Source organism: Phanerochaete carnosa (genome assembly GCF_000300595.1).
Source record: "Phanerochaete carnosa HHB-10118-sp unplaced genomic scaffold PHACAscaffold_1, whole genome shotgun sequence".
Lineage (NCBI taxonomy): Eukaryota > Fungi > Basidiomycota > Agaricomycetes > Polyporales > Phanerochaetaceae > Phanerochaete > Phanerochaete carnosa.
Genome location: NW_006767628.1, coordinates 299,665 through 326,582, shown reverse-complemented (window position 1 = coordinate 326,582; position 26,918 = coordinate 299,665). Strand labels below are relative to the sequence as shown.

Genomic DNA, 26,918 nt, shown 5'->3' with positions numbered 1-26,918 from the left:
GCTTTCGGCAGAAGTATCTCCTGTGAAACCTGCGCGAATTACTACGTAGAAAGTGACCGTTTCTGGATACGAGTACGTTAGGTCCACTATTTTAATTCTGTTTGCTGAAAGACAGAAGCACGTCGCCTGTACAGGATTGCATGTGCTTCCGGGCGCTTTCCCGGAGACATCGCTCGACGGCGACACCCACCATGCCTGATACCGATCCTCCATTCCCATCCTTTGCCAACCTCGGCGCCTCGCCACCCAAGGATTTCGACGTCCAAACTGTTGCGCGCGACTGGATCAGCGCCTTTGCCGGTTCTATCGATAACCGTGACGTGCACAGCCTCGTCTCCTCGTCCCTGCATGTCGAGTCGTGGTGGCGAGACGTGTTTGCACTGACCTGGGACATGCGCACCTTCCAAGGCCGCGCCAAGATCGAGACGTTCCTCAATGACCGCTTGGCAGAGACGGGCTTCAGCAAAGTCGAGTTTATCAAGGCGTTCTTCCAGCAAGTCGCGCCCGACGTCGCCTGGATCCTTATCCGCTTCTCATTCGAGACCGCAGTCGCCATTGGAGTGGGTGTCGCGCGGCTTGTGTATTGCGCCGACTCGGTGTGGCGGGCGGTGACAGTGTCGACGGAGCTTGATGGGTTGAAGGGCCATCCGGAGCTAACGAGTGCAGACCGCGACTTCCGGGTTAACCAGGGCAACTGGGCTGAGGAGAGGAAGAGGGAGGTCGAATTCGTTGACAAAGACCCGGAGGTAGTGATTATTGGCTGCGGACATTCCGGACTGGAGGTCGCGGCTCGATTGAAGCATCTGAGAGTCAGCTACCTTGCTATCGAGAAACACGCTCGGATTGGAGATAACTGGAGGACGCACTACGATATCTTGACCCTTCATAACCCCCTATGTGCGTGTTGATCCTTATACCTCTTATTCCAGAACTGATCGTAAGTAGGGTCTAACCATATGCCGTACCTCCAGTGAGTTGTCAAGATCAATAACTAGGTCTGCGCTGAATGTCCCATCTAGCTTTCCTACCTCTTGGCCAGTTTTTCCTTCTGCGAAGCAGGCATGCATATCACTTTCCAGTTCGCGGCTCAACTTACTATACGTCACAGGTGGCAAATTGGCTAAAGTTTTACGCCGAAGCACTCGAGCTGAACGTCTGGCTTTCGTCTGAGGCCGTTAGTGCGGTCCGTAACAAGGCCACAAACAAGTGGGACGTAGTAGTCCGGCGTGGGGATGGGTCGTTCCGGACGCTGCACGTAGACCACGTCGTGATGGCACAGGGCTTTCCATCCAAGAAGACGGCGTTTCCTGGACAGGTTTGTATCACCCGCAGACGTACAAGATATCGTAGTTTTCTCACCAGGTGATTTTGAGGCAGGAGGATTTCGGAGGACAGATCGTGCACTCGAGCGAGTTCAAATCAGCCAAAGTCTTTGTAGGCAAGAAGGTTGTGATTATTGGGGCTTGTACATCGGGTATATCCCATTTTTGAAAGAAATTCGTTCTGGTTTTTCACCATCGCTATTCCCGGTACAGCGCACGATATTGCTTCAGACTGCGCAGATCACGGTGTAGGTGAGACCGCCAAATAGCTGACTCAAGGTCCCAGAGCTGACAGTGCCGCAGATGTGACGATGGTCCAACGCAGCGCGACGTACGTCATGTCCGTCCAGAAGGGTGTTCTTGCCTTTCTTTCGGGCAAGTCTTCCTCCAGCTTGTTGGCGCGGCAGCTGATTCTTGATGACGGGCAGCATCGGAATGGGAACGAGCACCGATCGAGGAGGTTGATAGCATCAGGATGTCGATGCCCTTCCACTTCCAGAAAGACCTCGCCCAGCGCGGGGCGGCAATGGTTCAGCATGTGGACAGGTATGTGTCCCTCCGAGATTTTGCTCTGGTACCCCCGGGCCTCTGAGCTGTGGCACGGCAGAGAGATGCTCGAAGGCCTAAAGAAGGTCGGATACAAGCTCAACAACGGCAAAGACAATACCGGTGTGCTCTACCTGGTTCTCGACCGCGGCGGAGGATACCACTATGGTTCGTTGCTTCTCTTGATTTTATTTGTGCATCTCAGCTGGAGGGACATGGCCTGTAGATGCTGGTGCCTGCCAGAAGATCATCGACGGAATGATCAAGATGAAGTCTGGTACTGAGGTCGACAGGATCACCAAGACCGGCGTCGCTTTTAAGGATGGAAGCGAGCTGCCTGCGGACATCATTGTTGTCGCCACGGGGTGCGCGCGCGGCTTACTAGATCTTGTGACGTAACTGATGTACCATTCCATAGCCTGGATGACTTCCGCGTGCCGCTTCACAGACTGCTCGGCGAGGACGTCGCCGCGCAAATTCCGCCTATGTGGGGTCTGAATGAGGAAGGCGAACTGCAGGGCCCCTGGCGCGAGCCCGAAAGCTTGCCCGGCGTGTGGCCTATAATGGGTAGGTTTCGCTGTGGGTTTGCTCCGCATGCGAAATGCTGATTAATCCTGCAGGCAATTTCGCCTGGTCTCGCTACTTTTCTAAGATGATAGCGTTGCGTGAGTTGTGCTATGACCGAAGCGTCGTTTGGTGTCGCTCACAATCTAGATTTCATAGAGATCAAGGCGAAACAGAAGGGACTGTATGGGACACGCTATGCAGCGCCGGACTCTTAGCGGCCTGGTACGGATGTCATTTTGGCTCGATATACCCTGTAACATCAGTTCAATCTTGCTGCTTACTCGTGTCTAGTTAATAAGTCCCGATTTTCAGGAGCTCTCTGTCTTCAAGGACGAGGCTTCAGGAACTTGAAGTTCTCTCACACGAGTAGTTTTTGATATATTTCGCGCTTTCGTCACTCCGAGGCTGTGCCACCTACACCTTGTCGAGTGTGGAATTATATTAATGACAGAACTGTTGCTATTTCTTAGCGAAGGCGCCTGTTCGGCGCCATGGCGCCGTCACGTGCCTGCTATGCTCGCGCTTTCGCCACGTCCACTCACTTGTGACTCTTGTTTCGCCCGCCATACACGCCTCCGCTCGACGACGTGTGGTATTATTGGAGCAACTATACACGCTATGTACAATGCGTTCATCGCAGTTTGACTTCTGTCTGGACGACTTTTGCCCTCGACTTTCGTTTGTCTCCGTCTTCGACCAACCGCCAACTGCGGCCTGTGAAGATACGTCGTTTATAGAGATGCAGATGTCATGTCGAGGCTCAGTGATCTCTGGCTGTCGTGATGTAAGGTTAGAGACAAAACTGGTTCCAACGGTGCGTCCCGTGCGACTCTATCGACATGCTGTTCTTAAACTCTCCTTTAAAATACGCCGATGTGTCATCCGGAGCTCCCGTAAAAAAACACAATATTCTCTTGCACCTTCCGGATGCCTACTGCTTTGTCACTACCACCTGTGAATGGACCGACGAGACGCGGGGCGACTCAACGAGGGCGACATGATAGTCATATGCTTGGACAACGGTACGTCTGTTGCGTTTTCGACATTGCTCTATTCCAGGCCGTTGGAGATGACGTTTACAAATCGACAGACTGAAATACATTGCATGACAAAGACAAAACTTCACTAGGCGAGATTTACATTCCAGACTCCGTCGACGCTGCACCATACGAGACTACCTTGACCAGTCTAATAGATCACCACTACTTCATCCCTACGCGAACTTTTCAGTCCCCCTTGCTTCGGTGTGTCTCCCCTCTACGTTCCCTGTTCGCTGTCTTACATTGCTTCTGCCCCAGCGGAGGATGGTCGAGACCTTCGTCGTCGTCATCGTCATCTCTCTTGCGCTTCTGGTCAGCGCCTGGCCGGCCCAGGTAATGCTGCGACATGAGCTGCAGCATCTTCATACGAATCCGGTAGGAATGATGCATCGAGGAAGCGATGGCCGCAAGACGATCTTCGGAGTCGGTGACGGCACTGTCGGACGTGTGCCCGACGTCGTCTGTCCCGGCGGAATAGCCACTATCGGAGACGGCGTCTGCAGGTGCGTCATTGTCTGTTTCGAGGTTATTAGTAGGGATGTGTGCTTCCTCGCAGGTGATAGCCTCTTCGGTGCTATCTGTGTTCATTGTGTTTACCCGCCCAACGAGCACGGATAGCGGTGAGCGGGTCGTCTGCTGCTGCATCGCTTGGTAGTCGATACCGCCAATATCTATACATGCTGATCTGGTGAGCAAGGTTTTGCAGGTGCCAGAGCAGGCAGATACGTACGTGCCGCTCCATTGTCGAGTATGCCGTGGTTGATGTAAGTTCTGCAAGCAGGCGGAGGCCTATGTCGAGAGAAAGGTCAGTGCTGGGAGTGCAACAATGATAAATAGACCACTTGCATGTTCTCTGCGTCAGACAGATAGCCACCATCGTCGCTGTTGTCGTCGAAATTGGGACTGTTGGCATTCTCATTAGGCCGGCTGAAGAACTTGTCAGGTGCACCGTCTCGCGATTCCTTCACGACAATACAACTGACTGGTTCTCTTTATCTGACGCGTCGCAAGGCAATTCGCCATCAGTTGGGTCGCCACTGGCCACGATGCTATGCAAGACGGCGCGATTCGTCAACACGAAGCTGCTATGAGCAACGGTCGCGTACTCGTTCGAAGCAGTGGGTTTTCCAGGACCCGCCTTGTTATCGCTGTCTAATTCATCAAAGACGTCGTCCTTGTCTTCATCGTCGTAGTTGTCAGCGTCGTCGTCATCGTCGATGGCTTCGCCAGCAGACCAGTGGCCGTCGTCCACATCGACTGTCATATTCCTGCAATTCATTCAGCATTGCGACGACCCTGCAAACGCTGGCTGCTCACTTGAAGGGCCCTGGTTTCGGGGTCGTCTGGTCTTCATCTTCGGGGCCGGTGAGTGTGTGGCCACTGTGGCGGCCGTCATCTTGATCACCACCTTCTTCGCCACCGCCCACGCCGACGTGGCCGTTACCGTACTCCTCGTATTCTGCCTTCTCGACTTTTTTTGCCCACTCGACGAACCTCGGTCCCAGGTCTTCACCGTCTTCGTATTCGAGGATCCATGGTGGCAGGCTGCTGGATTGGTTAAACTGAGCTTGCAAGGCACTGCGCTGCTTTGGGGTGAGCATTGCAATGAGCAAGCTACTTATTATATCTTTTAACATGGTGGTTGGGCTGTACGAGGTATGTTGTGTCATCTTGGCTTCCGGACAATGGTTGTGCGTGCACGGCCCTTGTTGTATGGCACGTGGATTGATGTCTTAGTTGCGGTATGAATCGCGTTCTGTCGTATTGGGTAGTTTAGGAAGCTGTCGTAAAGTGTCGTGTACAAGGTAGGTGTTCGTTATTGAGAATAAGGCGCTGCGCGCGCAACTGGCTCTTAAACTGATATAGGCGCTAAAGGTCACTTCCGCCATTCATTCATCGTGCTCCTTCACCAGCTGTTCTTTCGCGCACAACATGTGCAATAATGTTAGTTGACGCTCCGACACAGAGGCCACAAGGTACGTTCCAGCTGTCTTTAACGTGTGCGCTCCACGAGCTGTCGCTCAACGTTCAACATTCAACCAAGGACGTTTTCGGCAAGGTACGCGACGCGCATGTCGGTTATAACGGACTGCAACATTGCAGATAACTAACGCAGAAGTAATTTTGCCGAGAAGTACAGAATAATTAAGCACCAGAGACCGTGGGACAAAAGCCGCTTGGATATCGCATGAGCGGGACACCTAGGGCGCCTATCAACTGATGCGCTCCCCGCCCTAATATCTAACTCGCCTCCGAGACTCTCCTGTGTTAACCTGGCCTGTGATTCAAGTCAACTGGACTCGTTTATTTACTGCACTCCGTGAGTCCATGTGCGTGCGTTGTGCATCTTGTTTCAGCAAGAGATGCGACGCGAGCTTGCGAGAAACACAGCACGGGGCGAGCCTGGTCTCTGACTCATTTGTTCCTTCTCTAAGCTCTTGACACAAGCCGCAAGGCGGCGTGGTCCTCAATAAGAGATGGCTATCGATGTCCCTGCGCTGTTCCTGAAGCATGACTTAGCCGGCGCCGAGTTCGGTGGTCGATCCTTGCGACCGAGCCTTTTTGTCCTCCCACTGTCCCCGCCTGTCCTCGCTGACTCGAAGAGCCATCATGAGACGTAATTTTCGACTTGGAAAGCAAGTGATCCTGGATGTGAGTATGTCAGATCTATTATTATTATTTCACTTGCTGAGCACGTCGTCTGCAGAGTCTCACGATAGCGGCAACATGCATGTGTTTCAAAGCACTGTCTAAAACACGAATCCCCGGCGCCCGTGTTTAATATTTGACCTCGGCTTCCACAGGCTCTTATAAGGCGAAAGCCATGTCGGAGACACCGCTCAGTACTCAACCGCGACATCCGCCATGCCTGACACCGATCCTTCATTCCCATCCTTTGCCAACCTCGGCGCCTCGCCACCCAAGGATTTCGACGTCCAAGCCATTGCGCGCGACTGGATCAGCGCCTTTGCCGGTTCTATCGACAACCGCGACGTGCACAACTTCATCTCCTCATCCCTGCATCACGAGCCGTGGTGGCGAGATCAGTTCGCGCTGACCTGGGACATGCGCACCTTCCAAGGCCGCGCCAAGATCGAGACGTTCCTCAATGACCGCTTGGCAGAGACGGGCTTCGGTAAAGTCGAGTTTATCAAGGCGTTCTTCCAACCAGTCGCGCCCGACGTCGCCTGGATCCTTATCCGCTTCTCATTCGAGACCGCAGTCGCCATTGGAGTGGGTGTCGCGCGGCTTGTGTATTGCGCCGACTCGGTGTGGCGTGCGGTGACGGTGTCGACAGAGCTCGTTGGACTAAAGGGCCATCCCGAGCTGACGAGCGCGGACCGCGACTTCCGGGTTAACCAGGGCAACTGGGCTGAGGAGAGGAAGAGGGAGGTCGAATTCGTTGACAAAGACCCAGAGGTAGTGATTATTGGCTGCGGACATTCCGGACTGGAGGTCGCGGCTCGATTGAAGCATCTGAGAGTCAGCTACCTTGCTATCGAGAAACACGCTCGGATTGGAGATAACTGGAGGATGCGCTACGACTTTTTAACTCTTCATGACCCCATATGTGCGTGCTGCCACATAATTCTTGGTCCGTACTGATTGCAAGTAGGGGTGAACCATATGCCATACCTGCCGTAAGCTGTCAGGATTAATGACGTAGTCTGTGCGCTGAGCCATACATTCAGCTTTCCCACTTGTTGGCCAGTCTTCCCTTCTGCGAAAAAGGTACGCATATCACCTTGCAGCTCAGGGCTGAACTCATTCGTCGCAGATCGCAGATTGGCTAGAGTTCTACGCTGAAACACTTGAGCTGAACGTCTGGCTCTCGTCTGAGGCCGTCAGCGCGGTCCGTAACAAGGCCACAAATAAGTGGGATGTAGTGGTCCGGCGTGGGGATGGGTCGACTCGGACGCTGCATGTGGACCATGTCGTGATGGCGCAGGGATTTACATTCAAGAAGACGGTGTTTCCTGGACAGGTGGGTATTGCTTGTGGACGTATGAGCTGCTGTGGTTTGCTACCACATTTTTTTCGTGCAGGAGGCTTTCCAAGGGCAGATCATGCAATCGAACGACTTCAAGTCAGCGAAAGGCCTTGTGGGCAAGAAAGTTGTGATCATTGGGGCTTGCACTTCGGGTATGCTTCACACTCGAAAGGCAGTTACTTTGGGTTTTCAATATTGATATTTTTAGCACAGCGCACGACATCGCTTCAGACTGCGCAGATTACGGCGTTGGTGAGAAAATTGAACGACCAGCTCCGGATCCTTGAACTGACAGAATGGTAGATGTGACCATACACCAACGCAGCTCGACGTACGTCCTGTCCATTCAGAAGAGCATTCTCGCCTTTCTTCCAGGTGAGTCTTCCTCGTACTTGTCGACGCGCTAGCTAATCCTATACGACTAACAGCATCGGAGTGGGAGGGGTCACCGACCGAAGAGGTTGATAGCAACAGGATGTCGATGCCCCTCCACTTCCAGAAAGGCCTCGCGCAGCGCGGGGCGGCCATGATTCAGCATCTAGACAAGTATGAGCTCCTCTGAAAAATTTCTCTGACGTCCGTGCCTCTGATCTGTCGTTACCCACAACAGGGAGATACTCGAAGGTCTGACGAAGGTCGGATACAGGCTCAACAACGGCATAGACAACACTGGGGTGCTCTATCTACTCCTCCAGAATGGCGGTGGATACTACTTTGGTTCGTCAACTCTCTTGGGTTTGTTGTTGCATCTGAGCTGGACGTACGCGGGCTGTAGATTCTGGTGCCTGCCAGAAGATCATCGACGGAAAGATCAAGATGAAGTCTGGTACCGAGGTCGACAAGATCACTAAGACCGGCATCGTCTTCAAGGACGGAAGCAAGCTGCCCGCGGACATCATCATCATCGCCACAGGGTACATATGCGGCTTAACTAATCTTGCGACGTAGCTGATGTCTGTCTGCAGCTTCGACGACGCCCGCGCCCCGATTCGGAAGATCGTCGGCGAGGACGTCGGCGCGCGGATCCCGACTATCTGGGGTCCGAACGAAGAAGGCGAGCTGCGGGGCCCCTGGCGCGAGCCCAAAGACTTGCCCGGCCTGTGGCCCATGATGGGTAAGCTGCGTCCCGGCTACGTCTCACGCACGAAATGCTGACTCATCCTTTAGGTAACTTTGCTTGGTCTCGTCACTTTTCCAAGATGATAGCGATGCGTAAGTCGCGCTTTTCTCGAAGCGTCGTTTGGTATCGCTTACGACCGCGGTCCTGTAGAGATCAAGGCGAAGAAAGAGGGACTGTACGGAACACGCTATGCAGCGTCGTCAGCTTAATGACGCAATACAAATGTCCTTCCAACTCGATATACCATGATGTAACATTAGTGTTTAACGTTCCCAGTGAAAACCCCGTCCGCCCGAAACGACCTAGGACTGCCTAAATCTGTCGAAAATTTGCTAATCTCCCCCCAGCGACCCTCAGAGTAATCAGCAGGCGTCGGGGAAGCCCTGACGTCCGCGCCCATCGGTTGCGTCCCCATTGAGTTGACGGCGCACCGTGGCGCATCAAAGTCACCACGGTCTTCTCTATCACTTACAACAATATTGATGCCTCTCTGACGCGTGCGTGGCCGACTCTCCTCTGGATCTGAATCCGAGTCTGAATGTAAGGGCTTGAATTAGTGACTTCAATGTCCCGATACCGCCGACCGATGCCGCCAAATCGAAGCAGAAGTGCCCTATCCGACTTATATAAGGGCACACGTCTGAAGATAGCGCCGCGCCGCTCTCTTCCTGCCCCTACCATGCCACCCGCCGTGCCCCGCGTCCCTGTGGTCCCCGTCCCGCTATCTAATCTGGCAAGCAGGCGAGTATATGCGCATATACCAGCACTAAAAGCCTTTATTGACATCGACTCATGCCTGTGGCGCTATTTTGGAGAGTCTCAGGGGCAGTCAAGTCAGCCAATGGCGACTCGACGCGCTGCTGCAATTGTTTGGAGTAGGCTCAAGGTGCGTCTACATTCGCTCTTTTGACGGTCGTGTCGTGCTCACGAGAGCAGCCAACAGATATGTCTGTTTCCGTTCAATCGCATATATGCACACACATAGACCTGGTACCGTACGTGCAATGCTCGACCGACGGCAAGACTATCCACGGTAGGCTGGGGAGGGACCCAGAACACGGGAAGATCAATGAGCGTAGAGTACAAGTGCGGTGTACCTGGATTGTACTGAGCATATTTGTACATACACGAATAGTGCAGAATACAATATCAAATTTTTACGAATTAAGCGCAAAGAACTGGGAGTGCAGCCCATGGAACTGTCCAGGGCTGCCCACTACTATCCAGATCGACCAGAAAGTCGTCCGACCAACTCACGCACATCTGGACACATTCTGACAGACCTAGGGTAGACCTTAAGCATAAGCCCTTGTATGCAGTGTCCTTCATCTGAATCGCTCCCGTGCTACCGGCCAATTATGGACGGATCCAGATGAGTTCAGATCGCGCCAGGTAGACGGGGTTCTCGTTGGGATTCAAATATATATTGTAGGTGCTCACGAAGCAGTGAGCCTGCGGCACCTCAACCGACCACTTCACGCTGACACGCTTCTTTTTGCCTTTCGCACATACCATTTTTCCGTCCATTCGGATTTCTGACATCACTGGCATCTCTTTTCATGTGATATAGCTCCGATTTTGGTACATGTGGTTTGACCGGGCACGACATTCGCGGTTCTCGCCTCCGGCGTAGTGTGTACTACTTATGTAAGCAGTACTTGCGCAGAAGTTGCAAACGAGATCTCTCCCAGGAAGATATTGCCGGCACTGTGAATCGGAGCACCACTCAAGCTTAAATTCTGTCTGCGCTGCCCAAGCCATTCACGATCGCGTAAGCCAACGCGATAATTACCGCGGTTACAGCTGCATTCCCACGCTTACAGCGCGCCTTAACTCTGTCAGTTCCCGGTTGTAATGCGCTTTCGTGCTTCCCTTGCAATGCGTCCCCAGGCCTGAGGGTTGAGTGCGCCTTGACCCGCACGTTGTAGCAAGATGTAGCTTTGCACACTCGGCACAGCTGCATAGTAAAGCATTTATGTCCCAATATACTGTACCTGTACGACTAGTCCGGTGCGTCACGCGTCACATAGCCCCCGGCTGCCGCTCTCGAGAGCGGCGGTCACGTCGTCACAGGGGGCGTTTTCGCATTTGTTTTTGCTAAAATTAATATTTGAGATTTTTGCGCCTGCGGCACAAGATGTATGAGAAAAAAACCTGCGCGCGTTCCGTGGTGCTAACGTCGTTCTTGTCTTTGTTGCTGCTCTGTAGGGTCATGCCTGGGCCGTCACCGTTTGACCGCCGGATTCTTGACCAGTGTCACAGGTCACTGCCAAACTCGCCGCTCCGCCGGTCTGCTGGTCAGCCGTCACGTGTCACACCCCCCGCCGGACTGGTCGTACAGGTACAGTAGTCGGCACTACTTTTTATTCCGTACTTCTTGACGCTGTGATCTCCGACCAACAATTCGTGCGCAGAGAAGCTAATCATATGACACTCTACTCGGCCTGAAGACATAGTTCCTGGCCTGTACATGAAGCAAGGCCCAACACTGCACTGTATCAGGCTCCAATGCACCCTCAACCACGTCCCACATCTCGTTCATGCCTTATATCTCCCACTATACACACCCATGAGCTTTGCTTTGATCTCTGTACGCCGCCACTAATCAGCGACTTAATCCGGCAACTGGCCAAAAGAGACTCACGCAGTGCCACGTGTCGCGAGAACCAGCGCACCCACGCAAGGTTCCCCAGGACGGGCCACACGTCCGGCAGCGTCGGCGCGAGATCGCGGTACGCGCCGAGTACCTCGCCCGTCTCGTCGTCGAGTCCCCAGATCGGCGGAATCGTGTCCAGCGGGACGGTGCCGGCAAGGAGGTCCCGGATGATGAGGCGTGCGTCGTCGAACCTGCCAAAGTTTAGAGAGCAATGAGCGCATGAGACTGGTGTTTGAAAGAGAAGAACAAACCCGGTGGCAACGACGACGACGTCCACGTCGAGCTCGGTGCCGTCGTTGAAGCGCACGCCTGTGCGCGTGAACCGCTCGATGTTGACACCAGACTTCATTTTGATCTTCCCGTCAACGATCTGCTGGCTTGCGCCGCGATCTATGGGGCGGTAAGTCACACTACAAGATGTTGTGTCATGTGATGTACCTAGATAGTACCCGCTTCCGCGCAAGAGAGGGAAGAACGCCCCTGCGTCTTCTTCGCCTTTCGAGGTGAGATATCCCGCTTTCGCTAGGCCGTCGAGCATATCGCTAGTCGCGCAGGTCAGATACCTTCTAGCCCGTTGGCAGCCGTTAAGCGAAGGGGGTCACTCACCGATCGTCATCTCGTATTAGCGCGGCCGTCCGCTTCGCGAGATGTTTCGCAAGGTGGACGGGCAGCGCAAACTTGGCGCGGTCGACGTCTTCCGTCGGCACAGCCTCCCACTCGGCGGAAGGCGAGGCGCGGAGCATGCCCGGGTTAATAGACATGACGAACTGGCGTGAGCGCTGGTACATTGTTACGTCTGCAGAGCGCGGTCAGACGGGCAGACCACGAGCGAGAGAGGAAAGATGCGTACCAATGCCGAGGTTTGCGCAGTCGGATGCGGCGTCGTGCGCTGGAATACCTATGAGAGCATGCAGGCTGCGAGGTAGAGATAACGCACCAGAAGAGCATGCTCCGACCACAAGGACTTTCTTGCCGACGTATGGCGCTGCAGAGCGGAAATGTTCTGAATGCACAATCGTGCCGGAGAACTCATCCTAGCCCAGCCGCAGTGTACGTGAACAGTCGTGTATTGACAGGGATGCGATAGCGCACCTGCCCCGCGAAGGTCGTTCGCTTGAAAGGCCATCCCGCTGCGACGACAACATGCTTCACGGATAGGAAGCGTTGTGAGCCACTGGGTTTCCGAATAGTGACGTCCCATGTCTGCGTTTCCGCGTTGCGATGCATGGACGTTGCAGATGTTGAAGTCTGGACATTGATCTCGAGTGCATCGGCGTAGAGTTCGAGCCAGTTGGCGAACTTCCAAGCGATCAGCATACACGCTACGAGAACGCGGAAGCGAGACATGCACCTTATTCGCGGGTATGAACACTGGCCAGGTAGTAGGGAAACTGGGTGTTCGGGTGAGCGCGTGAAGAGAGGACCGGTACAAGTGAGAACTGACGAGAAGTATGGCATGTGGTTCTGCCCTAACAATAGTGGTCAGTAGTTGACATAGTAAGTAGAACAACAAGCGCACATATAGGCCCATGTAGACTCAGACTCTCGTGTCTCTTCCTCCAGCTATCCCCAACTCGCTCGTCCGCTTCCACAACCAGATTCGACACGCCAAGTGCGTCCAGCCTCGCTGCAACCGACAGTCCAGTTTGTCCTCCACCGATAATCAGCACATCCGGGTCCTCCGTAAAGGATGCGCGCGGGATCCATTTCCCTAGATCAGGATTGAAATCGCGACGAGGTCCGACGCGTTCGGGATAGCTCCTGAGACCCTCCAGGTTCGTGTACACCGTCGCCGCCCGCCAGATCTTGTCAGAGCAGTACACCAGCCGCGCCTCGCCGCGCCCGAGAGCAACATCTGTTACGAACGTGAACGATACGGCAATCCAGGCGAGGTCTGGGTATGGCGTCTGGTACGTCGCCTTCAGAAGCTCAATATCGCCGAAGCGCGTCGTGGCGAGCCGGTCGGCGAGGAATTGCGAGATGTCACGACGGCCGTGGAAGGTGCGGATGTCCCATGTGAGGGCGAAGAGGTCGCGCCACCACGGATCGGAATAAAGCGCATCATTGATGAGTGCATCTATGTCTTGAGACGCGACACGTGCTGCAAACAGGTTGATCCAAGCGCGAGCGATGGCTTCTGCTTCGACGCTCTCTGGCGATGTCGTGCCCAGGACATCGGAGGTTGGAAGTGTTGAGGTGGATGGAGAGGAGGAAGGCATGGAAGGTGTCGTGTGTCGGCCTGCAGGCGAGGCGTTATTTTTTCACGCAAAGCAAGCCGTCCGGGTAAAATAACCGCCCGGAATGTGCATCGCGAGATGGCGTGCTAGAAAGTGGAAGGTACCTGAGATCGTGAGCACATGAACGGATGCAATGCATACCGGACATGTTTTGACGCACGGGTGAGACTAGATAAGCACGTACCACGAGAAATCCATCACACAAAGACCCGTCTCGGCGCAGCTCTACGCTTTACGACCCATCCCGACGTGCCTCGACCTATCGCAGGTTGCAACGCTCACTTGTGAGATTATAATGCAAGACCTTTCTTGATAGATGCCAGCTTAGTGCGTCGTAGTAAGCTGCTGCAATGGTGCAGTAGCTAGCTCTAGCCGAGCGACGAGGGTAGTGGGTACCATGCTGCAGCGACCGCCGAAATGATGGTAGGAGTAAGAGGAAAACATCTCGGAAGAGTATTTTCCAAGACTTTGTGCGTATATATGTATCATTGGATGGGGGAAGTTCGCGTAAGCGTGAAAGTGTACGGGCACCCGGCGTCCTGACGCGAACGCATAGTAACTGTTCAGCGAAGATTATCCGCCTCGGCTTACTGTGTTATCAATACTCATCAACACTCGTTAACAATGGATACTTATATCTATTTCTCACGATCATTATTATTCTTACCCGATTCGAGTTTCATTTTGTATTGCGCTTACACGCGTTCCTGCGACGCGTCTTCACGGCTTATCGCGCCTCTGCGTCATTATCTTAAGAGAGCAGTCTCCTACAACACGCTCTCATGTAATTTGCAATCTCTATCCTTTCAGTCGAGACCTGTCAGTTTAGCTCTCCAGTATTCTATGGACGCCATCGACTCCCTCGGCCTCAACACCGCAATCGCTGAGGCTCAGCAGAGCTATGCCGAGGGCGGGATACCCATCGGTGCTGCCCTCGTGCATCACGGCACCTCAAAAGAAGCACCGAAGCTTATTGCGTGTGGGCACAATGAGCGCATCCAGAAGGCGTCCGCGACGCTGCACGGAGAGATCTCGTGTCTCGAGAACGCGGGGAGACAAAAGGCAGAAGTATATATGAAATGTACTATGGCAAGTTCCGCATTTGTGCGCGGGATAGGGTGACGACTAACGCCTAAGCTTCGTAGTTCACAACTCTAAGGTACCCCTCTAACGTGTCCTCTCCAGTGCTCGATGGCTCACTTGATCTGTAGCCCATGCATGATGTGCACAGGCGCGATACTCCTATACCGCATCCCACGCGTGGTCATCGGCGAAAACACCAATTTTTTGGGTGGTGAAGACTTGCTACGTACACACGGCGTTGAAGTGGTGGTCCTGAACAACGCAGTATGCAAGGAACTCATGACCAAATTCATTGCCGAGAAGCCTGAGGTGGGTGATCGTGCATCTTGACAGCGAAGTGAAGCAAATTATGGTATCGCAGGAGTGGAACGAAGATATTGGCGAAGAGAATTCCCCTCCCGATGCGTAAATAACTGAAGAAATGAAATGAAAGTGATCTCAGTGCCGATGATGCGCGCGCGCGAAACGTCTGAGGCTCTAGGCTTGGTTGGGCAGATCAATCCTCCCCTGAATCCTAGAGTATCTCTTCGCTCTCCCCTCGGGACCTGAGGAAGTCACTTCCAAGTCGCCATGCGCCACAGCGTTCTCTGTTATTTCTTAAAGCCGCTGGATCAAAGTTAAGTCGCCAAACTGACCGAGATTCAACGTGCGTGTCGGCGAAGAAATATACACATTGTACTGACGTTATTTCTTATTGCGTTTTTCATGATAACGAGGATAGTCGTTATCGAGCAGATGTGGACACGATAAGCACGCGGTTAATGTTATTGCAGCTGCCTTCGATACGGTGGAGCTTGTGCCGTGTGGCGTCCATTTTTAGTCTGCCAGGTCTCAGCGAGCACATAGATTCTGCACAGAATAACCACTTAAGAGTACGCACCCAACCATCCAATTGGCATACGGCGCCGCCCTTTGGCACTTTCCCTACAGTGCGTCCTTGGGTTTTTGAGTTTTTTTTGTTCACGCTTTGTACCTTGCTACAGTTACAGTATATTCTGGCTGATTATACTGTATACGTTACTATCTGCGTGGTATTGACGACTCTCAGCTCGACGCCACGGTATTCCCACGACTCGCCACTTCTCCGCCCACCCCGTTTGTTGGCGACTCGTGCAGACTTGCTTTCGATGTAGGCTTGTAAACTCTTGCCCTTTCATATGGTGTCTTTACTGCTTCACCTTTCATGTAAAACCATTCACTACATAAACAGCAGGTACCTCGATGGAATATGCCTGCACGTTTGAATCTGCGGTGCGCGGGACTCGGAGGTAGCCCGGCCCCCCGAACCAGGCCAACCCTCGGATACTGGATACTGCCAAGCAGAGGTCACCGTGCTCTCGCTGCTGCGACGGCCTTATGCCGAGCGTATGTGCAGTGAAGTGGGGGACGTTATGGTATAGACGAGAAGGACGAGGATCGTCCGTGCCGTGAACAAGGGTGGCATCAATCTCGGACCATAGGATGTTGTACAGTATCCGCCAGCTAAAAATCCCTAGCAGCCCGGCCGGTCTCCTCATCTCCAACCACACACGCCACCGAGAGCAACCCTAGGGCAATGCAAGTTCACTTATGTCCTTTATCGGCTCTAGAACACGCAGAAGGGCTCTACGCGCGAAGTCGGAAGGGCGTCTATCCTTTGATGCGCCCCCGAGCTCGCCGACATTGCGGCTCCGAATATCCCTGGTAACAACCCTGCTTGTCTCCGACCTCTTGACGGTGAACCGCGAAGTTCTACTCTCATCCGTAAGCTTACATCTGGGCCTCGTTTCTAGGGCCTTCTCTCGGCATTAGCTAGCTCATTAGCACCCATTCCAACGCCCCGTAGCTCCACGGTCCGTCGGCTACAGCCGGTGTGGCTAAGTCCCGCGATAATCAATCTAGTCTGTAACGTAAGTCTGTGATACGCTTACACGCGGCTCTATTAATCTAATACAAAGGCCGGAGCCTAGTGCAGTCCGCGACATGTTATCAAGGACTTCCAGCCGCCCCTAAGATATATATGACTAAATTTCACTGCTGCTGGCTCGAAGAGGCCGCCGCATGAAGCATCTTTTTATAGAGCAAATTACGTTTCTTACATGAGGTTTGTAGAGCTGCGTTTTGAAGTAAGTTTGCGTCGCATATTTTGAGCAATACATGCTTAAAGGCTAACTCCAGTCTAACCCCTACATCCGCATGCACAGGTAGTATTTGCCGTGCCTGCACCTCATGTCCCGCGGTGTGACATCTCGCAATGCATGTCCCTGAATTTGGTTGCATTTGAGTGAATATTAAGTGTAAAGCACTCACTCGCACTCCAACACTCCCGACGCCTTCCATGTCTTCCACTTCTCCCTCTTCCCCTACACTACCAACCTTCGACGTGCTTGGAACGACGCCTCCCGAGAGCGTTGACGCGGTGGCCATCGCCCGCACCTGGAGCGATCTGTTCGCAGCGGGCATCACGTCTCAAGACGTAGACACACTCATCAACGACGCGCTCCACGCCGATCCGTGGTGGCGAGACCTCTTCGCCCTCACCTGGGACATCCGCACCTTCCACGGCCGCCGCGAGATTTCGCGATTCCTTGCAGACCGGCTGGCCGCGACGCACTTCGGCGGTATCGAGTTCCTGAAGGCGACGTACCAGACACCGTATCCGGACCTCGCCTGGGTCGTCGTTTCCTTCACGTTCACAACCGATGTGGCAGCTGGAAGTGGCGAGGCACGACTGGTGTACTGTGCCGATATGGAGTGGCGGGCAGTGACGGTGTATACGAACCTCGAGGGTCTCAGAGCCTATCCAGAATGTGTTGGGCCCCATCGCGATTTCAATCCTGACAATGGCGGGTGGACGCCGGGCGCGTCCTCCACGGAGGCCCCGGATGTGCTCATCATCGGGGCAGGACTGAGCGGACTATCTATCGCGGCACGGCTGAACGCGCTGGGCGTGTCGAATCTTGTAGTCGAGGCGGACGAACGAGTGGGTGATAACTGGAGGAAGAGGCACGAGAAGCTCAGTTTACATGGGCCCATTTGTACGTTTTCTACCGCGTTCATTGACGTTGCGCTGATGGCCATTGTTAGGGCAGAGCCATCTGCCCTACCTTCCGTCAGTGATTCCTTCGCTTACGGATCCTTCGCGGACTGACTCGTAACTCTAGTTTTCCCGCTACCTGGCCTGTGTTTGTACCTGCGAAGAAAGTGTGTCTGTAGCCCACTAAACCATCACAGCGCACACTAACCCCTTCAAAGTTCGCAAATTGGCTAGAACTTTACGCCGATGCGCTCGAAATTAACGTCCAGACCTCAACCTCGGCTATTTCTATACGTCGCAGCGACGATATGCAGAAGTGGGACGTCACTCTCCAGAGGTCAGACGGCTCGCAGCGCCTTTTATCCGTGAAGCATGTCGTTGTTGCGGTAGGCTGGCCGTTCAAACGCACGACGTTCGCAGGGCAGGTCTGTCTTCGTCCCTTTCCTGACAACTCCCAAATACCCACGCTGACTCCGACTGGGTCAGGATGACTTCGCCGGCACGATTGTACACTCGGTAGATTTCCGCTCTGCAGCGCCGTACGTCGGCAAGAAGGTCGTTGTCATCGGGGCGTGCTCCTCTGGTGTGTTTCCCTTCACTTCTGGTCCGCATGTTCTAATGGATGCTGCAGCGCACGATGCCGCGTCCGACTGCGCGAGCCTCGGAATCGGTACGCCTTTGGCCTCACCTCCCCCCCTCTCCAACTCGCCCGTTCTGATTGCGCCCTGCAGACGTGACGATGCACCAACGCTCGCGCACGTTCGTCATGTCTATAAACCCAAGCTGTCTCCGTGCCATTCCCTCCGAGGAGTGGGAGACCGCACCCATTGAAGACGTCGACCGCTCCAAGTTTGCACTCCCCATCCCTCTTGCAAAGCTCTTCGCGAAGCGCGCAGCCTCGCTTACTCGCAGCGACGATCAGTGAGGAACCTCGTCTGGTTTGGTCATGGGCATATGAACTGATGTGACGGCTGGGTCGCAGGGAGATGCTTGAAGGACTAGAGAAAGCGGGATATCGCACCTCGAATGGTGAGGAAGACCTGGGTGCGTTCTGGCATCTCTTGCGCGCAAAAGGCCATTATCTTGGTGCGCATTTTAGTCTTGCACAGCTCCCGTTTCTCGTTTTGATACCATGCAGACCGCGGTGCCTGCCAGCAGATCATCGATGGAAAGATCAAAATCAAGTCCGGCGTCGACGTCGAACGCTTTACGCCCACCGGCGTGCGCTTCAGCGACGGAACAGAGCTGGAAGCCGACGTTATCGTTGTCGCTACGGGGTGCGTTCTCTCTCAGAACATTAATTTCATGCATTCATAACGTATTCGGCAGGTACGACGATGCGCGCCTCGTTATCCGAGACCTCTTCTCCGGGGCTGTCTCACTGGACAACATCCCGCAGATATGGGGGTTCGACGATGCGACGGGCGAAGTACACGGTATATTCCGCGATCTTACACCGGCACTGCCAGACGTATGGCCATTCTTAGGGGGTCTTGTGTGGGCGCGCTGGTTCTCGAAGCATGTGGCGTTGCGTGAGTGTCTATACAGCTTTCTTTGGCGGGGCTTATTGATGATGGCCGGGTGTTCAGAGATTAAGGCGAAGCTTGTTGGCTTGTACACCGGGAGGTACGAGGGGTGATTGATAAGATGAAGCCGGTGTGTGTATTATATATCATAATTTCTTCACATATTTGCGTCTCGAAAGTTGGCTGTTTTGCAGCATTCAAAAGCTGAACAGATCTATATTGTTGCAAAATTAGGGATTTATGGGAACGTTTGACCGAGGTGTACATGCGCCTGATGCATTTAACCTGGTCTAGCTGTGAGCTGCCAGTGCTCCTGTGCACTTTCAGGTGATAGCCCATGATTGGGATCATGTGATATTTGTTGAGCTTTCTATAGCTCGCCGAGAATGAAGGCATGCACGGAAAGTGCTGAATCGCCTGGTCTTTTTTCTAGCGTGAATGGGCAAACGCATCCTTGGTAGACATGTAGAAGACGCCCCATCGCTAGGCGCGCGAAAACGTCAGCACAGAGACGAATGCAAGATGCATTAGTGAGACGATGTATTCAGTACACTATCGCGACCCCTGAGATCCGAGATTCGAAGCGACAAGACGGAAGAGACCCGGAGAGCAAAATAACTTCGACGTCTTTGCTGGAGGACCGTGCGGCACACCAGGCCTTGGGGCGCCACAACGGCGCAGCAAAAGCGCATATTCATTCGCGTTCGCACACTATCAACGGGCTTGCGTCAGCTGCTCTCAGGGCCGTGCGACCGAACCTTGTCTTCGCTGATCGCAGAGCCATCACGAGACGCGATTTCGAATCAAAGAAGCTACATCCCTTGGTTCTCGCTCTTTATCATGCTTTTCGCGACCCTGCCTCTCCGTTCTGCGCTCAAGGACACGAACTCACGACATGAAATGCTTGCATCATAAAGTTCATACCAAGTTCACGCTCACCTTCGACTACCTTGGGATCGTATAAAGCTCGCCAAGACATCTATTATCCACGACACGCCCAGCCATGTCTGCTGACGACACGTCCTCTGAAGCATCGCTTCCAACCTTTGCCAGCCTCGGCGCGACTCCACCCGAGAACCCCAATGCGCAAGCGATCGCACGCGAGTGGGTTAGCGCCGTCGCGCTGCTCGTCGCTCACAACGACATCCCCGAGCTCGTCTCGTCTTTTCTTCACCCGACACCTTGGTGGCGCGACGTCTTCGCCCTCACTTGGGACCTCCGCACCTTCCACGGCCGCGCGCAAGTGCAGACCTTCCTCACGGACCGCCTCACGGAGAGCGGCTTCGGCGCTTTGGCGTACACAAAGGCGTTCTACCAGCGCGTCTTCCCCGACGTCGCATGGATCCTCGTGCACTTCTCCTTCGCGACGCGCGTCGCGACCGGCCGGGGTACGGCGCGTCTCGTGTTCTGCGCGGACGGCCTCTGGCGTGCCCTCGTCGTGTCGACACACCTCGACGGGCTCAAGGGCTACCCCGAGCGGCTGACCAACGCGGACCGCGACTTCCGCATGGACCAGGTCAGCTGGACCGTCCGCAGGGAGCGTGAGCGTGAATTCGTCGACGGCGACCCGGAGGTTCTCGTCATCGGCGCTGGCCATGCCGGCCTCGATGTTGCGGCGCGCCTGAAGCACTTTGGCATCAGCCATCTTGTCGTCGAGAAGCATGCGCGTGTCGGCGACAACTGGAGGACTCGTTACGATGCCTTAACGCTCCATGATCCGATATGTGTGTCTTTATGTTTGAAAGTATCGGATTACACTGGGCTCACTGAATACAGGGGCCAATAACCTGCCGTACATCCCGTGAGCTACGGTCACATTGCAGCTGTAGAAAGCACACTGACTCGCTCTCGCAGGTTCCCTCAATCCTGGCCAACCTTCCCTTCTTCCAAACAGGTACGCCTCCGGTTCACGCAGGTCGCGGTCTGTCTCACCGGTCTGTCCCACAGATCGCAAATTGGCTCGAGCTCTACGTTGAGGCGCTCGAACTAAACGTCTGGCTCTCGTCAGAGGCTGTCCATGCGGCCCGTAACGCGCAGACAAACAAGTGGGACGTTGTTGTTCGACGCGCGGACGGCACAGAGCGAATCCTGCATGTCGACCACGTCGTGCTCGGGCAGGGGTTCACGTTCAAGAAGACAGTGTTCCCCGGGCAGGTATGTGCTCAGAGTGCGTGTGATGTGTTTGCCTGCTGAACGGAGCGGCTTTCGGTAGGAGAGCTTCCAGGGACAGCTCATGCATTCAACAGAGTTCAAGTCTGCGCAAGGTCTCAGCGGTAAGAGAGTCGTTGTCATCGGAGCTTGTACATCAGGTGCGTTATGTATCCTAGAAACCCTTCACCTCCGCTCTCAGCGTCCACCTTTTCTCTGCAGCGCACGACATCTCCTCGGACTGTGCAGATAATGACGCCGGTGAGCCCATCGTATCGGCTTAAGCCCCCTGCACGCAGGGCTGACCACCCCGTAGACGTGACGATGGTCCAACGCAGCTCGACGTATGTCTTATCCATCAACCCCGGACTCCTCTCCCTCATGCCAGGTCAGTCCGTCCACGCATCTCAGTCCGTACACCCTCGCCTCACACAGTTCCGCGCGTGCACATACACCAGCGTCAGATTGGGAGCAGAACCCGCACGACGACATTGATTTAAACTCGCACTCGCTTCCTTTTAAGTTCCAGTGGCCGATGGCAGAGCGTGCTGCGGCGCACGTCCGCGCCCTCGACAGGTGCATTGCCCGCCCACGCTACCAGTAGCCAATCGTGTGCGCGTCGCTAACATCCGTGCCCAGGGATATCCTCGACGGCCTCGTGCGTGCCGGGTACACACTGCGCAACGGCGGCGAGCACGATTATGGGGTCTACCACCTCTTCATCACGCGCGGCGGGGGGTACTATATCGGTGCGCTGCTGCTACTCCCGTCCTGCGCCACGCTCCATGACCCCGACTGTTGATACCATGGCAGATAATGGCGCGTGCCGCAAGATAATCGACGGCAAGATAAAGGTCAAGTCCGGTGTCGAAGTCGAGAGGATCACGCCGAGCGGCGTTGTGTTCACGGAAGGGACCGAGCTGCCGGCAGATATCATCGTCGTGGCTACAGGGTGCGCGTCCTGGCGTCGTCTGCAGTCTTTATTTGCGGGCCTGACACTCGCTGTATTCTCTACACACACAGCTTCGACGACGTGCGCGTGCCAATCCGCAACCTGCTCGGTGAGCCCGCCGGCGCGGCGGTTCCGCCCCTGTGGGGCCTGAACGCCGAGGGCGAGCTCAAGGGCCCCTGGCGCGAGCTCCAAAATCTGCCGAACATGTGGCTCATGATGGGTCCGCTGCCATGTCCTTCCTTGATTACTTTGGTGGGGTGTTGACGAGATTCGGGCAGGCAACTTCGGATGGTGCCGATACTTCTCGAAGATCTTGGCGCTGCGTGAGTGGCGACGCTTTCTTTCGCGACGTGTTTCGGGGTAGCTGATTGATGTGGAACTTGCAGAGATCAAGGCGAAGCAAGAAGGGCTCTACGGGACGCGTTATGCAGCTCCGGCGGAGCGTTGATTCCTGTGTGCACGGTTGTAGAGGTACACCAATGATATCGGCGCCGGGGCGCTCGAAGCTGTTCGTGGCACAACCTTGCCCGCTCTTCGCGGCCTGTTTGGACAATGCTTTTGAACACAACCTGAAAAGAGCAAAGCAAGGTCATTCAGAAGCGCCCCTTGTGCGCGCCATATGCGTACCACCGCGATGGAAATAAACCTGAAGGGCCAAGACAGACAAAATCAGAGTTAACGGAAGGATGTCGGACATCTGGTGCGTCTGACACGTCTATGTAAGGCACACGAGTACGAGGTTCTGTGCCGCACTGTCGTTGCGCCACTAAGAATGCGTCGTATCATTTACAGCAGCAAGTAATAAGTAAAATGCTAAGAAGAATACAGACAACGCAGCCAAGACCGGAACTGGTATTAAATACGAGAGCTGGAGCGTAATACAATAGAGGCGGCTGTTCGGTTCGACGCCTACGCTGGACAGCACCAAAATTAGTGGTCACTGCCAGCTATACGTTCACTCTTCGTCATCATTTTCATCTTCAACCTGCTCTGACCAGCCATGGTCCAGAGGCTCCCCAATATTCCCGAGGAGATTGGAGGGCACTCTAAAGCTCATAGTGGCGCGGGAGGCGTGCTGCGCGTCCGAGCTGTTTTCACCGGCCTGAGCGTTGTAGTCGAGCTGGCGGAGGTTGAGAATGAAGCGTTGCACCAACAAAGGAGGCTGTAAACAGCGACGCCTAGTCAGTGATATTCTTGTCATCTGGATATATGAAACTATTACTAAGTACTGGACAAAACCAGTCGCATAAGTGCCCTGTTGTTATAGGATCAGAATATTTCGGCAGGAGTATCTGGATAATTACATCGTTAACAAGACTAGTTGAGTAGGTCAGGAGTTGCAGGATGCTCATGCCTAGAAGCGCACTCAGAGTTCATGTGTCAGATGGGGTTGTTGGAATACCGTACAAGCCAATAACTCACAGAAAGTAAAGGGTACCTAACCAGTATTTCATTAGCCGCGTCGTATATGAGCGAATGGAAGTGGGCGGGGCGCATACCGTCTCTGAGGAGCACAGCAGAAATTGACGATGTGAGCTTGAGTCGGGACATCTCTCGCCAGTGTGCAAACGACTTGATCCATGTCAGCACGAGAACGATGGCGTCGGAGGCAATTACACTGCATCTTGTAAGATAGAGAGCTGAGGGTATGTTCATAACGAGGTAAGAACATAAAACGAAGCGTGACAAACATACTCCTAGACAATGTAATCAGCGGACAGTCAAGCGGCGGTCTGGATAGTAGAAGGCTGGTGCATACTCTGTGCTCAGCTTCGGTGATATGTTGGTGAAAGAGGCGCATCCGGCGAGCTGCGGGCCGTCCACGAAGATGAATGAGGTGCGCACCGCATGAAACTGGATTTGGGCCAGTAAGCACTGGGTGCGCCGCCGCATGACTGATCGAGGAATGGCTCACGATGTCCGTTCCAACCGGGGTCGCCCCGAGCATCAGTATAATTGCGGCGAAGGCATATCTCATCCCCGAACCTTGCCATAGTGCGTAAATGCGTAAAGCGGAGAATACTACGCAGGTAATTAAATCCATTTTAAGGCAGTGAGTGTGATCGAAACTCACCCGATATGAGGAATGTGACCGTTAAGTACACAGCCGTTATCACTATGTAAGACGGCGCGCACCTTGCATCAGGTGGGGCGATTTATCAGAGAGCATTTCGCCAGAAAACACAGAGTACTCCTGTAGAGTGGCATCATAAGGTCAGTCTACTATCCTTCAGCGTCGGCACATTGCCCTACTGCTTACACCAAAATTGTTTTTGGCTGGGTAGTGCAGCCGATAGAAACGGGTTCAGGATCATGAGCCACCGAACGGTGAGCAGCAGTAGCGAAGTGACCGTCAGCTTCCTTCTCCACACCGCCGCGATCTCTTGGTCAAGCGTTATGAAATATTCATACACTGCAAGGCCTGAAGATGAGGGTGAATCAGCAGAGTGCTACCAACTGGAAAGTTATGTGATGATGCAACGGACACAGTAGCGAATAAGCCACGTAGTTTGTTATCAGGCTGGATACATAACTCCCGCATTAGAGGCAGAATAAATGCGTTACGGAGGGGAAAGCCGTACCTTTCTTGTGCCACCTGGCTCAGGTCAAAATCTGACTGGTCCATGTATCCTGTGGTGTAAGAAGGTATTGGTTGGTCGGTGCAGGAGGCGAGCTCACATATAGGCCATATATATTGTAGCATAGCTGAAATCATGGTGCAGTGATGGACGGTTCACTGTGGGGCATTGGCATTGCAGCTCGTTTCGGCGCACGGACATCATCTGACTGCGGTGATAATCGCCTCATTGAAGCATCAGCTCCATATAAGTCGGCTTCCCGAGATCAGCATAGCCTGTAGGCGTCTCTGCAATCAGAAAGAAGTGTGGCGAGAGTGGGGTATCACCGCCTGAAGGTTGCACTTCTGCTAGAAGCAGGCCACTGGACAGATCGCCTGCTTGGAGCCCGCCACACCATTCTAGCATCACACAGCCTCATCACAACTTCTATGATGAATGCATAAGCACCAAACAAGCCGCCCTACAGAGGTCCTCGATCTACTTAATGTAATTATTATGACGAAGCAAGCCTGACAGATGCCCGAGTCGTGCTTGGCGGCGATGGCCTTGGCCCGTCCAGTGTTTGCCCAGCCTGCTATATTCAGCATTGCTCACCATTTGTAGGGACATGCTGTTGACATAACTTGGGGAACTGGGGCACGGGAGCGTACAACAACGTAAGTGAAAGATATTGCACGCCCCCAAGGGGCGACATGACCGTAGTCACAGTCCAAACGCGTGGAGAGTAGTTACATGCAGCGTAGCGACCAAATACCAAGAGAGCATGGGAAAACGGATGCAAAAGATCACGTGTGCGGCACCAACATGCGCGCACCTGAAACTTGAAAGTCTAACACATGCAACACGTTACGAGTGCGTGGTTCCGACCCAGGCCGGAGAGGTTAGTAATAATCAAGCCTCTAGGTTACGTACGCATCGAAAGCCAGGCTCGAGCGCGGGCTTTGTGGCGTCTGTGGGCTGTTCCCCTCTGACCCTATCAAGGGTGTTATTGGACAAAAACAAATTCTCACTTTCACACCGGCCGCAAATTTTTGTTTTCGATGTGCGTCTAAGGTTATGCGTGCGTATTTGTGCACTTTCGTGCGTATTCGTGCACGATGATGCGCGTTTGGTCACTAACGTGTGCTAACATGCACGAAAGCTCACGTTTGTGCACCTTCGTGCACTTTCGCGCACGAAAGTGTGCATTTGACAAACTACATATTCATGTTATCACAAATTCATTTTCGCTAGACGTTTACTTTCGCGCACCTTCGCACACCTTCGCACACTTTCGTGCACCTTCGTGCACCATCGTGCACTCGAAGATTCAAGTGAGATGCATAATCACGAAAATGAAAACCAATTGTCAGCTTACACAAAACTGAATAATAAGTTGAGTGCACGAACGCGCACACATTAGCGCCATTGCCAATCTCAAATCAGGGTGTAACCAAAACCAAAGCTCAGCGGCATGCACGATCGTGGAGCTGATTCAGTTCAGCGGCCCAGACACGGGAACTTATTAAGTTACACCGGACTAGCCACCCAGAAGCGCCCAAGAGCGGCTTGTTGAAGCACCTAGTGGCTCTGGCTCGGCGTCCCGCCCGGCATGGACTTAAGGTGGACATCTTAGATTAGGCGCTGCTAATACGTAGATAGTGATTGGACAATCATATGTAGTGCTCCCACGCACGGACCTCTTTATGGCAGACTTCCCCATTCTAGCGGACTTTCAATTTTGCTTCCTTTTAGTATATAAGGACTCCTCTCGCATCCCCACTCTGCATGCTCTTTCCCTTCGCACTCAGACTAATCCCCCGTGTGTATTAGATCGTGCCCGCGTGCCACTCGCCAGTTCGCGCTCGCGCAGCGCAGTCGTTGTATCATGACAATACGGCTAAGACATGCTGAAGAATTTCTGAAAAGCCCAAAAGCCCAAAAATTGGCACAAGCAGGAATCAAACCCGCAGCCCGAAAGCAACCACAGCACACTATACCACTAAGGCATAAGACCTTGCAAATATAAGCTTGGAATTTCCCTATACTACCACTTTTCTACCTCAAAGTCTTAGCTGTAATATTGTAGCCAATTATCAGGTATTAAAGCATTGGAATGTAATTGTACAAAGGTATATTCTAATGGTATGGCTAAG

General features: G+C 53.8%; 6 protein-coding genes across 6 annotated transcripts; 5 read left to right on the top strand and 1 right to left on the bottom strand.

Annotated features, from left to right (window-relative positions):
- Nucleotides 1-180: 180 nt before the first annotated feature.
- PHACADRAFT_246087 (uncharacterized protein) lies at nt 181-2,795 on the top strand. Its single transcript, XM_007389644.1, has 13 exons — nt 181-897; nt 946-970; nt 1,020-1,059; nt 1,109-1,315; nt 1,378-1,474; nt 1,536-1,574; nt 1,626-1,697; nt 1,751-1,868; nt 1,930-2,036; nt 2,095-2,233; nt 2,287-2,435; nt 2,489-2,533; nt 2,592-2,795. Exons 1-13 carry the CDS (start codon nt 192-194, stop codon nt 2,648-2,650), a joined length of 1,803 nt encoding a protein of 600 aa, XP_007389706.1. The 5' UTR covers nt 181-191; the 3' UTR covers nt 2,651-2,795.
- Nucleotides 2,796-6,340: 3,545 nt separating this feature from the next.
- PHACADRAFT_203479 (uncharacterized protein) lies at nt 6,341-8,795 on the top strand (the record flags this gene model as incomplete). The annotated part of the gene is made up of 13 exons (XM_007389643.1): nt 6,341-7,046; nt 7,092-7,116; nt 7,168-7,207; nt 7,254-7,460; nt 7,522-7,618; nt 7,680-7,718; nt 7,770-7,841; nt 7,895-8,012; nt 8,077-8,183; nt 8,242-8,380; nt 8,432-8,580; nt 8,634-8,678; nt 8,737-8,795. The coding sequence occupies 13 exons, from the start codon at nt 6,341-6,343 to the stop codon at nt 8,793-8,795; spliced, it is 1,803 nt and encodes a 600-aa protein (XP_007389705.1).
- A 2,177-nt stretch (nt 8,796-10,972) lies between these two features.
- On the bottom strand, nt 10,973-14,014 carry PHACADRAFT_132721 (uncharacterized protein). Its single transcript, XM_007389642.1, has 10 exons — nt 12,762-14,014; nt 12,687-12,711; nt 12,594-12,633; nt 12,335-12,541; nt 12,180-12,276; nt 12,093-12,131; nt 11,849-12,038; nt 11,494-11,784; nt 11,231-11,433; nt 10,973-11,174 (listed from the first exon to the last, which is right to left on the bottom strand). Exons 1-10 carry the CDS (start codon nt 13,459-13,461, stop codon nt 11,125-11,127), a joined length of 1,842 nt encoding a protein of 613 aa, XP_007389704.1. The 5' UTR covers nt 13,462-14,014; the 3' UTR covers nt 10,973-11,124.
- Nucleotides 14,015-14,205: 191 nt separating this feature from the next.
- On the top strand, nt 14,206-15,065 carry PHACADRAFT_203477 (uncharacterized protein). The gene is made up of 4 exons (XM_007389641.1): nt 14,206-14,547; nt 14,625-14,638; nt 14,691-14,871; nt 14,924-15,065. The coding sequence occupies exons 1-4, from the start codon at nt 14,323-14,325 to the stop codon at nt 14,969-14,971; spliced, it is 468 nt and encodes a 155-aa protein (XP_007389703.1). The 5' UTR covers nt 14,206-14,322; the 3' UTR covers nt 14,972-15,065.
- A 1,814-nt stretch (nt 15,066-16,879) lies between these two features.
- On the top strand, nt 16,880-19,222 carry PHACADRAFT_203476 (uncharacterized protein; the record flags this gene model as incomplete). Its single annotated transcript, XM_007389640.1, has 11 exons — nt 16,880-17,579; nt 17,629-17,653; nt 17,706-17,745; nt 17,797-18,003; nt 18,065-18,161; nt 18,210-18,248; nt 18,310-18,499; nt 18,561-18,664; nt 18,717-18,855; nt 18,908-19,110; nt 19,168-19,222. 11 exons carry the CDS (start codon nt 16,880-16,882, stop codon nt 19,215-19,217), a joined length of 1,794 nt encoding a protein of 597 aa, XP_007389702.1. The 3' UTR covers nt 19,218-19,222.
- Nucleotides 19,223-19,936: 714 nt separating this feature from the next.
- On the top strand, nt 19,937-23,907 carry PHACADRAFT_109630 (uncharacterized protein). Its single transcript, XM_007389639.1, has 13 exons — nt 19,937-20,828; nt 20,881-20,905; nt 20,959-20,998; nt 21,052-21,258; nt 21,317-21,413; nt 21,475-21,513; nt 21,569-21,640; nt 21,711-21,828; nt 21,892-22,001; nt 22,066-22,204; nt 22,276-22,424; nt 22,483-22,527; nt 22,591-23,907. The coding sequence occupies exons 1-13, from the start codon at nt 20,108-20,110 to the stop codon at nt 22,650-22,652; spliced, it is 1,824 nt and encodes a 607-aa protein (XP_007389701.1). The 5' UTR covers nt 19,937-20,107; the 3' UTR covers nt 22,653-23,907.
- Nucleotides 23,908-26,918: the final 3,011 nt, after the last annotated feature.

What these genes read in the sequence shown, in the direction of transcription:
- PHACADRAFT_246087 (XM_007389644.1), top strand. Translation starts at nt 192, where the DNA reads ATGCCTGATACCGATCCTCCATTCCCATCCTTTGCCAACCTCGGCGCC. An exon ending in AACCATATGCCGTACCTCCA is followed by an intron (nt 971 to 1,019) that starts GTGAGTTGTCAA and finishes TGTCCCATCTAG; the next exon opens with CTTTCCTACCTCTTGGCCAG. An exon ending in ATGGTTCAGCATGTGGACAG is followed by an intron (nt 1,869 to 1,929) that starts GTATGTGTCCCT and finishes GTGGCACGGCAG; the next exon opens with AGAGATGCTCGAAGGCCTAA.
- PHACADRAFT_132721 (XM_007389642.1), bottom strand. Translation starts at nt 13,461, where the DNA reads ATGCCTTCCTCCTCTCCATCCACCTCAACACTTCCAACCTCCGATGTC. An exon ending in AACCACATGCCATACTTCTC is followed by an intron (nt 12,634 to 12,686) that starts GTCAGTTCTCAC and finishes CCGAACACCCAG; the next exon opens with TTTCCCTACTACCTGGCCAG. An exon ending in CTCGCGACACGTGGCACTGC is followed by an intron (nt 11,175 to 11,230) that starts GTGAGTCTCTTT and finishes GGCGGCGTACAG; the next exon opens with AGATCAAAGCAAAGCTCATG.
- PHACADRAFT_203477 (XM_007389641.1), top strand. Translation starts at nt 14,323, where the DNA reads ATGGACGCCATCGACTCCCTCGGCCTCAACACCGCAATCGCTGAGGCT. An exon ending in TCATTGCCGAGAAGCCTGAG is followed by an intron (nt 14,872 to 14,923) that starts GTGGGTGATCGT and finishes ATGGTATCGCAG; the next exon opens with GAGTGGAACGAAGATATTGG.
- PHACADRAFT_109630 (XM_007389639.1), top strand. Translation starts at nt 20,108, where the DNA reads ATGTCTGCTGACGACACGTCCTCTGAAGCATCGCTTCCAACCTTTGCC. An exon ending in ACTCCTCTCCCTCATGCCAG is followed by an intron (nt 21,641 to 21,710) that starts GTCAGTCCGTCC and finishes CACATACACCAG; the next exon opens with CGTCAGATTGGGAGCAGAAC. An exon ending in ATCATCGTCGTGGCTACAGG is followed by an intron (nt 22,205 to 22,275) that starts GTGCGCGTCCTG and finishes CTACACACACAG; the next exon opens with CTTCGACGACGTGCGCGTGC.